The sequence below is a fragment of the Lissotriton helveticus genome, chromosome 3_1, assembly GCF_964261635.1.
Source record: "Lissotriton helveticus chromosome 3_1, aLisHel1.1, whole genome shotgun sequence".
Taxonomy (NCBI): domain Eukaryota; kingdom Metazoa; phylum Chordata; class Amphibia; order Caudata; family Salamandridae; genus Lissotriton; species Lissotriton helveticus.
Window position 1 is genome coordinate 1,802,947,558 of NC_136061.1, and position 12,720 is coordinate 1,802,960,277.

Below are 12,720 nucleotides of genomic sequence, written 5' to 3' on the forward strand. Positions count from 1 at the left end.
AAAAAAGGTGATACACACTAAAGATATATAATTTACTATTCCCACTCCAGTTAGTATTAAGTCAGGGAAGGTGCTGGACACTAAACCTATACCATTTTCTATTCCCACTCCAGTTAGTATTAAGTCAAAACAGTTGCTTGACACTAAAGATATTTAAGTTACTATTCCCACTCCAGTTAGTATTAAGTTGGGGAAGGTGCTGGGCACTAAACCTATATAATTTACTATTTCCACTACAGTTAGTATTAAGTCAAAGAAGGTGCTTGACACTAACGGTATATATAATTTACTATTCCCACTCCAGTTAGTATTAAGTCAGGGAAGGTACTGGACACTAAAGCTATATAATTTACTATCCCACTCCAGTTAATATATACTTAGGGAAGGTGCTGGACATTAAAGATATTTCATTTACTATTCTGACTCCAGTTAATATATACTCAGTGAAGGTGCTGGACATTAAAGATATATCATTTCCGATTCCCACTCTAGTTAGTATTAAGTCAGGGAAGGTGCTGGACACTATTCCTATATAATTTACTATTCCCACTCCAGTTAATTTATACTCAAGGAAAGTGCTGGACATTAAAAATATATAATTTACTATTCCCACTCCAGTTAGTGTTAAGCAAGGGAAGGTGCTGGACACTAAAAATATATCATTTACTGTTCCCACTCGAGTTAATATATACTCAGGGAAGGTACTGGACATTAAAGATATATAATTTACTATTTCCACTCCAGTTAGTGTTAAGTCAGGGAAGGTGCTGGACACTAAACCTATATATTTATCTATTCCCACTTTAGTTAATATTAAATAAATAAATATGCTGGTTAGTAAAACTATATAATTTACTAATACCACTCCAGTTACTATTAAATAAGGGAAAGTGCTGGACAATACACATTAATAAATTGAATTATAACATATTATACATAATTAATAATTGATCAAACTACAACCCTCAAATGTAATTTTAAAAAAAATGTGTAATATTTATTTAAATACAACATTACAAATAATATATATTAGTTAAATATTATAAAACAAAAGAACTTCGTTTTTTAATTATTTATTATATAAATGTGATCATAAAAATATTGTAATGTATTAATAAACTCAAATATATTAACTAAATATAGCTAATAAAACATTTCAAAGTATTTTAACCCATCTTTTTACCCTTCATATTACTTAAAAATAAAAACTGATTTATTATTTTATGATCAAAAATCCATTAATTCATACATTTTACACACAGATTATTTACATGTTTATATTTACAATTTTAAATTAATTTATAAAAAATTTCATATTTTTTAGAACACTAGCCACCCTTATCCCCTAAAAACCCAACATCCCAATCCTAAAACAAATTTTAAATTTCATCAAATTCATTTTTAAATTACCAAAATGTATTTATTTAATTTTTAAAAACACTACACACCCTTATCCCTACAACCCCAACATCCCGCTCCTAAAACAACAATTCATATTTTAAATGATCAAATATTTAAATTTTAAATAATTCATTTTTACTTATTTTAAAACATTCCCCACCCTTATCCCCTAAAAACCCAACATCCCACTCCTAAAACAACAATTCATAATTTAAATTATCAAATATTTAAAAAGTTATAATTTTTTTTAATTATTTTAAAACACTTCCCACCCTTATCCCCTAAAAACCCAACATCCCGCTCCTAAAATTTCTATTACTGAAAATATTTTTTACAATATTAAACTACTATTATTACATAAAAACAACAACATTTTATTACAAAATAATAATATAACGATATTTAAAATAAGCAATATCTTATACCTCTATTTATTTTGTTCAATATTTTACACAACACTAAAAATTATATTTTTTTCCTACGATATTTTTGATTCGATATTTTATACTTCGATATTTTTAATAAACGATATTTTTAACATCTATATATATAACATCGATATTTTAGAATTATCGAAATACTAAACTCGATATTATAGTATATTGATATAAAAAAATGTATATTATGACTAGTTACCATGTCGTCTCTTCCTGTGGTGTGATTATGGTCAAAGGGTATGCGATGTCTGTATTATGGTAAATGTAACGACAGTTCTACTATTTTAAATCAGAAGCTTTCATCTGTTCCTATTCCAACTAACTCGAACATTACCCCACTCCCACCACTTTATAGAGGGAATGGTGCTGTGCAAGCCACTACTGTAACTTCCTTCGTTAATGAGTAACTGACTCCAGGCATGGGTCCGCGTTGTACTATTCCAGTATAAATTGCTGTTCAGAATATGTGTAAAGATATGTTCTCTACATGTATGTTTTTTTCAATAACAAAGAGAAAGCTGCAACGATGTTACCACAGGCACTCTCAGCAAACCCCTGCAAAGTAGATGCCTCTACTACTAAAGCGCAAAGAAGCCATAACATTTCATGGTGCCCACTTTATAAATAAAAAAACTATACCTGAAAGTGTTCAGAAGACTCGGCCTGTGTGGGATGATGAATAGTTCCCTGAAAATGTTCCTGAAACGAGTGATTAGAACCCACATTGTTCTGATATGATTTACACTAATTACGACTCCTAGATATCTCCCAATGTATGCTTTTTTCGATTTATGTGGCATGATATTCTAGTCTGTCTCGTATGTCTGTAGTTTTTTAACACTCGCCCCCTCGTGAGGATGTTTTTACAATCACTGTGCGGACCATCCCAAAAGTCTGGTAGTCGGGTTTTCAGATATTGTTTTCCACTCAGTGACAATGATCTACAATAATTACCGGGAGAAGGTCGTGTAATACCGGGAGGTGAACCAGTCATACCATGCATGTTCGTGGTGTTATTGGCAATATCTTCAGCCCCATTCTGCCGCCGGAGAAACGGAGTGGTAAAGACTAATGGAAATTACGTTTTTTCCAGTTTCTCTCGAAATTACTCGCCCATTCTCAAAATGAAGCAAAAAGCCCCTTCGCCCTAAATCCTAATCGGGGGTGTTAGTCTAAAGGTTATGAATAAATAAAGCAGTGCACCTCTTGTGATTCTTGTGTTTCCATGTGTGTGCGCGTGTTGACAAGGATGTGTTTTACAGAGGGTTAAACCAGCGGAGTGCTTGGTCTCTGCACCTGCATCTGATCACTAATCACCTGATCCTGTTTTGTTGCAGGTCGCAGTGAGATCGTCCCCACTATTCATTGTGACGGTTCAGCAATGACCGTGTCTTTCAAGAAGTGTCTGCTGCAGAGGTTCCAGTACAGCATCCCAGACATGCATACCTTGGACGCTAACTGCACCGACCTTTCTTATGAGGAGGTGATGGGAGGTGTACGTTTGATCGTAGCTCAAGCCGTACCAAAGGCAGGATTCTGCGGAACTGAGATGGCGGTAAGAAGAGATGCACCGTGACTCACTTCAGGCGACCCCAGCAGTGAAAGGGACTGTAGTTTTATAAAGTTCCGGAGATTAATTTGATATTTTAGTACCTGGAGTGCTCTGTGGAGGAAGGTTAACTCGCCGCTGGGCTCTTTACAGTAGGATTTATTAAAACATGCTAGATAAATCCTAACGCTCTGGATATGACCGCAGCAGAGTCTGTGGTGCTGAAACTGGGATCAAACAGATGCTGGGCGCTCACTAGCGGTACAAAAGGGGGTGGTAATGGACGGAGCATCTGAACCAATCAAACACTCACACCCAGTCAAAAGATCTGGGTTTACTCCATCACCGTTCTTTAGCCCACTCTGCCACCCCAGTTCAGACATGGCTATATGCAAATCAGTCTGACCCTGTGCCTCATGGAACAGTCCAGCCCGAACTACCAAGCCATGCCTTCCCTGGACCGGAAACAAGCCTCTGAGGACCGGTTTCTGGCATTACAGCCGTCTTCAGCCGGGCTTGCTCGAATCCAGTGGCAAAGTGAGCAAGGGACTCACGTCTGAGCATACCCTGCCACACTTATGGCGGCCAAAAGCGGTACAAAAGGGGGTGGTAATGGACGGAGCATCTGAACCAATCAAACACTCACACCCAGCCAAAACATCTGGGTTTAATCCATCACCGTTCTTTAGCCCACTCTGCCACCCCAGTTCAGGCATGGCTTGGCAGTTCGGGCTGGACTGTTCGCTTGAGGCATAGGGTCAGACTGATTTGCATATAGCCATGTCTGAACTGGGGTGGCAGAGTGGACTAAAGAACGGTGATGGATTAAACCCAGATCTTTTGACTGGGTGTGAGTGTTTGATTGGTTCAGATGCTCGGTAGATAGTATTTATGTGATGTTAAGTGTCAGGAATTACGTGGAGAGGGATTGTGCAGTAGCAGCAGCTACCAGACGGGAGTGGTGGGGAGGGGGAGGGGGGGAATAAAAAAACGAGAGAAAAAAAACGTATCTGGGCGGCCAGCTGGTGCCTTTCCTCTGTCCTCTTCTTTCTGTCTCCGCTGGCCGCAGGAAGCACCCTTGATCCTATGCTCCCCTGAACCAATCCCAATGCTGCACTGCAGAGCTGTGATTGGTCTGAGCACCGTGTGATATGGATTGAATATATGTGGTGTGATACGTAATTGTAATGGTGGCCCTGTCTGCCTTTTTCAGTAGAGCATATGCTGTCTTATAAACCCACCTCATGCTGGTGTGGATAAACACCCTAGTGAAAAATTATTTTTTGTATGTGCTACAGCAAGACAATTCAAAAAGAAAGTAGGGAAAAATGCATTTCTTAGAGAGCTAGGTTTTCTGGAAAAAGAAACAGGATCAGAAACTGTAATTGGCACACTTACTTTCTAAACACCACAAAGATGTGTGGAGCAGGCAAAAGCTATAAATAAGTGCCTGGATGCTTCAAGAGCTTTTGAGAGCACATTTAATCTTACTGGTGTCTTTTATAGCAGACAGAAAGCAGGCCAAAACAGCTCTTACCATATATGAAATCTCACTAAATGTAATTGGGATTGGATCTTCGTCACACTGTGGCAAGAAATTCCGCAATGTATATAACGTAAAAACGTGGCATTAATTATGATCTACAAACCCACGTGTGAAGATCGCTACTGCGATAGTTGAAAACACTTACATGTGATGGGTGCTTCTTGAGTGCCTTACTGGCAGTTTAAACATAGTTCTGTAGAATGGCCCCGCTGTCCCAGCGGGGAAGCCATGTGGGGGGCCGGGAAAGTCAACTCATATGAGGGGCATCTCGAGGTAGTGTCAGCAAAGTTACTTACTCAGTGTACCAAAACGCTGAAAAAAAAACTGCCCAAAGGAGGACACATATATAAATAATTTACAGACCACGTAACAAATGCCCTGAAAACAATATGCAATAACTTAGGTTTTGAACTTATCCAAGTGGGGCAGATAAAGGTGGACATGGGTCACACGTGCGATCCACAAGTCAGCATGAGGGAATACTTAATCACTGCCCTGGTAGGTCAAACCAGTCTGAGAGGATTCCAACCTAAAACAGGTGGCTCGTGTTTCAGAATTTAAAGATGGAATCCAGCACGTGTATAGTGCCTGTCTAGTTGTGCTGTATTTACACTATACACCCACTCATCACAGGCGTCACCGGTCAAGTGACCCTGCTAATACAAGGGGAAGGGCGCATGTGCCCTAGGCCAGTTCCAGTACTTTAGCCACTGTGTGTGTGTGCCTTATTTCGCAAGTATATGGGCCTAGAGCCCACAAATTTATAATGGCAATAAGTGGGTCAACCTCACATCTAGGCGTGCCGCAGCCTGGAAGTTCTGTGTGGTGGGAAGTGTAGCCTGAGCAGAAGGCACCCCTGCCAGCATTCCTCCGGTGGGCAAGAATGACGGTGCCCACCATTGAATAACCCTTGCAGCCCCTGCCTGAAGTAAGCCAGCATGCTACTTGGCCTAAGAGAAGAGTGAGCCGTGGAATGAGATGAAGCACAGCACAGATGAAGCACCGATGAACAGGGGCAAGGCATCGTCCAGGTACAAAGTGCCGGGTCTGCAGCCCACATGTGAGCGTCCTGGCATAGCGACTACCTTCCACATACTAAGCACTATGCGGTGCATGAGAAGAAATAGTCACCCTTGCATCTCACCGAACATGCCTCGGTTTGCCTGCAGTGCGGTGAAGCAATGGTAGCACTATCGGCACAACGCCGAAGACGACTGCGCCTGACCGTCGGTATGTCCAGGCCCATGCCCTGCCAAATCCCCTACCTGATGAAGCGTCATTAAGCGGCCCCAGCCAGCTGCCATCTGTCCCGGCAGGTGAAGAGGAAAGCAGCATTCCTGCAATGCATACTTACGTGGTACACTGGAAGACGTGCAGCCGCCTAGCTAGTGGTGTGCCTGTGTTCCGTTGTTTTGGGGTGAGTGAGATGGCGCCTGCTGAGGAAAAGGCATGGCCCGCAGCACCAGTGACCTATACTTTGAAGTGGCAGCGCCACCACAGGAGTGACCTGGCAGCCCCATCTGCAGGGGAGTCCATAAAGAGACTGAATGTGCCCCTATCATAAGAGTGAAGGAGCTGTGATGTATTTCCTATGGGAACTGTATCAATATTCCTGCTTCTGACCCTTGCCCGGTTAATAAATCAATAGTGGCCATACAACGGCACAGAAACCCGCTTTCTGATTAGGTCATAGCGCATGCTACCACATTAAGCAAGCACTATTCCTCCAGCCCCCATAGAAAGCATACCGAGTTCTCAAAACAAATCAAACCTCCAGCAACCTGGGAAATCCCCCGCACCTATTGTTTTGATTTAGCCAAGAACTCCAGTAAAGAATGTAAGAACGACCAGTTCTTATGACATCCTTATTGACGTATTCATGTCCATCCTTACGTCAATCTCGGCACCTTTCAGGTATAAATATTACAGACATTGCCCTAAGCAAACACACGGTGGTGGTGACGAGATTGGAGCAGCGCGACTTGCCGAGGAGCCCAGCTGAATGCAGAAAGCCCACGGACGCTGCCCCTCCCTTTTGACGCGCTGAGAGAGAGACGCTGCCTTTTCTCTTGCCGAGAAATCCAGCTCCAGCGTTTCCAGCCGCCCTCGCAGGCAGCTGGGATATCAAGTCCTGAGATTGAGATACAAGCCTTCCAGCCTTCTAAATCCCAGGTACAGAACTGAATAACCCCTTACAGAGAATTCTTGAGTCAGACCCTTGGCAAAGCAAACTTAACTTAAACTGCTACTTATCTACTCCCGCCCACGTATTAGGCTTAGGTCAGGTACACTGGGGTAGGCGTAGTTAGAAGCACCAGTTGAGTACGATTAGTCAATGTATATATGTAAGTATCTATTTTATCCATTTTAAAGTATCATATGGCTAAGAAACCATATCAATGCTTTTACAGTATTATTTTATAATTCTGCTTTTACTGTATGCACTGTACTTAACCTTAAGTATTGCAATAATAGCGATTCATTTCTCTTGTACGAGAAAAGAGACTGATCAATAAATAACACCTTTTTATTGAACACGCCCGTCTCTTCCTTTTCTCTACAATCTGGTGAAACTAAGAATGCATGTACTGACTGAGTAAAATAAGTTGTCTTTTGTTTTCACACGACTTTAGAGATATACTCTTGATTAGGGGAGAGCAAAGTTGTCATGTTCTATGGTTGTCAGAAACTAAATCCCTTCTTGTCTATCCAGGGAGGTTAAACTCCTCCTTGCCTATTCGAGAAAGTTTCTAGTGAACTCTGAGCTAGCTGGCACACACATAAACTTTAAGTCTAATATCGTCAGTAGAAGACCTAGTTAACCACAGTCCTACGTCTATACTATTGAAGATATTATTCCAATGCGCAGAGCCTATTGGGATAATAGGAACTACACTACAGAGCCAAGGGCAGAGGGCACTCCTGCATTCAAAGCCCTGCGCCAGAATCTCCAGCGCCCGCAGTGCCAATGTGAAGCCAAGTAACCCTGGCCGGTAAATATACTGAACTTTTGCAATCCCGTGTCCCGCGGAGAATATGGAAGTTCAAAAATTCTGTGATTCGCGCCGTAGCGGAATTTTTCCTTGTTCACGCTTTCAAAATGTGTGTGCACTCGCGCAGGAGCGACTTACCGGGATTCCTGCGTTCGCCGACGAGTTTTCCTATCCGTTTGCATCTTGCCACACGATCCTGCGAGAGTGTGCAATCACAAACACGTCATTCGGATGCACCATTGAACATCTGCATCCGCGAACAGGAAACACGCATCGTGAGCGGGTGGGACAAGGGAAACAAGATGCCGTGACCACATGGGCAAGTTCTTGAGATATTTCCCCCCTAGCACTCAAACAGCCTTCCTGAACAGGAAAAAAGCATCACGAATGGGCGGAACAAGCAATTTCGCTTGCTTGCGGAATTCTGCGTAGCTCGTGGAGATTTTTCACTGATCTTTGAGTAACGTGACTGCGCAAATTCCGCCCACCCCTAGCCAAGGCAGCCCCTCCCTCGCAAATACAGCCATAGCTCTTTACAGGAATGAGGAGCACTGCAACAGAAAGGAAGCTAGTCCATCAACTGTGTGTCTTTTGCTTTCTCACCCTAAGTGCGTCGGGTATGCCCAGATGTAGGTCCCGGGCTCACTGTACCACTGGATTCAAGCTGGCTTGGCTGATATGTGATGATGCTTCGAAACCGTTCCCAGGATGCTTGTTTCTGGTCCAGGGAGGACCTGCCTTGGCAGTGTGGGCTGGACTGTTCCCATGAGACACAGGGTCAAGACTGATTTACATATGGCTGCGGTGTCATGGTGAGCAAAAGAAGTATGTATTTAACCCAGATCTCTTGACTGGGGGTGAATGTTTGGTTTGGTCAGCATTCCGTCCTTCATCTGTGTGTCTTTTGCTTTCGAGCACACATGTGTAGGCATTCACCCTACACCTGAACAGCAGCACTCACAGAGAGGAGCTGGTGTCTCCCATGCACCGCAAGGCCGGCAGCATCATGAAAGCTGCCAGGACCTCTTGAAGTAACTCAGGCACCACCTAGCAGCCGTATAACAATAACAAAGAAACCTGACGGTCCGTCAAAGTGGAGAAAAAGAAGAGGCCACAAGAAAGTAACACACACCACTATCACGACTAACGGTGAAAGACCATCAGTTATGAAGAAGTCCTATCAGCCCACCCAAATGGCGGAACATCGTCATCTAGGACCTTATCAGCAGGTTCTCATATGGCCAAGCTCTCATGTAATTGCTTGGTGCCAATTGATCCTGTACTGAAGGAAGATGTGTCCTCACTGAGAGTGGTACTGATAGGGTGCAGTGCTTGAGGAAAAAAGTGAGTGATTAAAATGGCGGTCAGGGTAGAAGAAATAGTTTATTGGTATCTCCCTGGACGTCTGGTTAAAAGAAGTGTGATGACAGTGTAACAATATCACTGTACAGTAAGCATATACGATCTAGGCCAACATGTTTCTGCCATTATGGTAATATTTTACAGGCATTCTTCAGTGCCAGGCTGGAATAACAGCTACTGCAACATCTACTATTATCAGTGTGAAAACAAAATCAGAACAAACAAGTATAGCATGGTTAGGGTAAGTAAAATCGTGTGGCTGGATCAACCACCCTACCGTATCCTTGTAATAAAGAAATTAAAGAGCGATCATTTCCTGCAAACATCAGGAAGAAGAAAAAAAACTTTTTTGTAACAACGCTCTTTACCAACAGATGTGTGAAAAACAGATACTTGTGGCATTTAATTACTACTCGGGGCAGGTACGTGTATACCGGCCAGATAGAAACCTGTGCAGAGTATAAAGTCACAATCAGATAATCTGTGTACAAAAACTTAATAAAACTAAGATGCACTTACCCAGCTTTGTGTGGGAAGTAAGCCTCACCTCACCCGGCAACAGCTCGGATAAAGAGGCCCCGCTCTATTGGACATATGGAGAAAGACAAATTCAGGGCATGATAGCTGTCACACTCGCCATATGTAATGTTATTATTCGAAAAAACTAGGTTGTTCACTATGGCTCACTGGTCCCAAGGAAACGAAACACTACATTCAGAGGGCTGCATTCAACTAGGACATATGTACTGGTTATACTACATATGTTACATTCAGTGTATTTAATTATCAGCATTTGTGAAAAAATGAATGTAAAAATTATATATAGAGACATCTCTGTAGTCAGCAAGTCAACTACTTGAATTAGATTGCAAGAATCAGGCATTATCTGGAGCCCACCAAACTCAGCTACTAGTGATGCGAGCTAGACTCCACAGAGATGCTATACAAAAAACCGAAGAGAGGTTCGGGAGCCTCAACAAAAGTAGAAAGGCAAACAAGTCCCTGGTATCTTGATGTCCTTACCTGTCCATCGGTACCTCCAGGAATGAACCTGAGCCGAAGGGGGGGTGCCGACGGACAGGAGGAAGTGCGTATTTATACGTGCACTAATTGGTAGTGACGCCAATTGATCAACCTCACCTGCATGTGAGAGGCGCAGCCGAAAAATACATAGTGGACGCGCATGACGTGGGGCGAGCATCTCGGCCTTACGCATGCGCAATGGGCAGGAATCAACGCGGTGGAGATCACCGCACTGAGTACGGCGCCGGCATGTGAGAGCCGGAGCATGCGCATAGGACTACTCCCTCCGCTGTGACTCGCGCCTGCATGGAAAAAGGCCGGAATCAGCGAGGCAGGGACCTGCGCACAGAATGTGTTGCTGGCCTGTTGCGAAACGACATATATATGCTGAACCAATTGCTACGCTGGGCAGACACTTGAAATCTTAATACAGCGCCTAGGCCGGGTAGAAGACGGGTTTCAGAAATGAACTCGGCTCCATGCCCACCTAGCAGCCACCCGTGTGCACCGTAGCCCGATAGTGACTGGTGAGAGGTAGTCTGCACAAATCAGGTAAAATTGCATTCGCAAACGGTGCGAATCGCATTTTTTGGCCGTTTGCGAATGCAATTGACTAATTTGGAATGCATCATGCATTTCGCAATTTTAGGAATCGCAACCATGTTGCGATTTCTAAAATTGTGATTGCATTTCAGAAATCGCAATTTGAGATTTCTTAAATGCAATGCATGATTATTTTTGAATTGCGAATTCGCAATTTGGAAGGGGTAAAATAGCATGAAAATGAACTTCATGCTAATTTACAGAAAACTATCAAATAGGCACAATTTGCATTTTTGGAAGTTTAAATTTACACACACACATGCCCTTGGGACATGTGTGGGTGTAAATTGCATTTAAAGTTACATTTCATGGGTGCAGGGAGGGGTTCTTTGGTCCCCCCCCTGCACCCTTAAATTGCATTCAAATTTTGCGAATTGCAATTTGAAGTTCGCAAAATGTGATTGCCTTCCCATTCATTCCTATGGGCCTTTTGGCCCATAGGAATGAATGGGAAGGGTTTTCCTTAATTGCGATTCGCAAATTGTGAATCTTGTGAAGATACCTTACGAATTTTCTACTGAAGCTGCTGCGCTGTGTTTTGCTTAACTTGTATTAAATTTGCTGATTTGCACAGACTTTTAAAAATTGATTTCCGCGCCGATCCCGGGAATTTTAAAAAATTGTAATTTGCACTGCTGCATTTTTTAAACGGTGATTTTAAAACTGTGATGTGATTTATTCTGAGAGGACGACAGCGTTGTAGGCTGCTCCTCATTTTAAATTATCCATTGCACTTTACCGAGGACGACAGCGACTTAGGCTGCTCCTCTTCCCCAACAACACCGGCTGCCAATCCCTGGGCTCCGTTCCACCACGGCTGAGTGCCGATTGCGTGGTGAGCCAAAGGGGAGGCAGACCGGCAGACCAATCAGGGGTCAGCCCCTGCGAGCCGGAGGGCGGAGACAGGAGCCCGCGCTTCCTCTCCCCTATTTACCTCAATGTGCTGGCCGAGGCGCAGCAGACAGGCGCAGCGGGCACGATGATGGCACGCCGAAGGTGCGCCTAAGGTAAGCCCGTCTGCGCCCGTCCGTGACCGGCCGGGGCCTGGGGCCCCACTCCCTGCCAGTCCCAAGCAAAATACTTCCCTTTCCATCCGCTATTCTCGTAATGAATTATTAGCATATGCTGGCAATGTGGAGACCACTAAAAGTCCCTGTATGCAAGTGGAACCAGGACTATCCTATGGGCCCTTCTCTTGTCGTTCATGTCACTGGTCCAGCATGGGTGTTACTCTTCCGGGCAGCCACCCGAGCCATGTCATTGGCAACACAATTCTTAGCTGCCTATATCTCAATGCTAGATCCCTACCCAGACATGCCCTGGATATTTGGGATTTACTCACCTCTAAATCTGCAGACTTGCTTTTCATTACCGAAACTTGGCTGTCCGACAACAACGCCCCGGATCTAGCTAATGCCCTCCGCTTCAACTACAAAATTATTAAACATGACAGATCTGGTAAGAGAGGAGGGGGGGTAGCGGTGATCTTCAGGGAGCATTTAGCATGCCTAGTGGAACCAATAGTCCCTTATAGTGAACATCAGACTTTACCCTTCAAAGTACTCTACGAGGGCTTTACTATATTAGCAGGAGCTGTAATCTACAATCCCCCTGGACAAGAATCTAATTTTGGAGCCAAATTGCTTAATCAACTTCTGCCTCTATGCCTAAAAGTCAAAAACTATATTATTGTTGGCGATTTTAACATTCCTTTTGAGAAAATGGATGCGTTGGGAACCTCTCAATTGAAACATGATATGGAAATTTTGAACCGCAGGCAGTGGGTGGTGGGCCCCACTCATATAG

At 43.3% G+C, this 12,720-nt stretch overlaps 1 protein-coding gene across 1 annotated transcript in view; it reads left to right on the plus strand.

The window, feature by feature from the left end:
* Positions 1–12,720, plus strand: part of LOC144825162 (uromodulin-like) — a 763,320-nt gene that overhangs the window by 271,531 nt on the left and 479,069 nt on the right. The window contains exon 3 of the mRNA XM_078684028.1: positions 3,176–3,393. Coding sequence (XP_078540154.1) covers positions 3,176–3,393 — 218 coding nt within the window. The remainder of the gene's footprint in view (positions 1–3,175; positions 3,394–12,720) is intronic.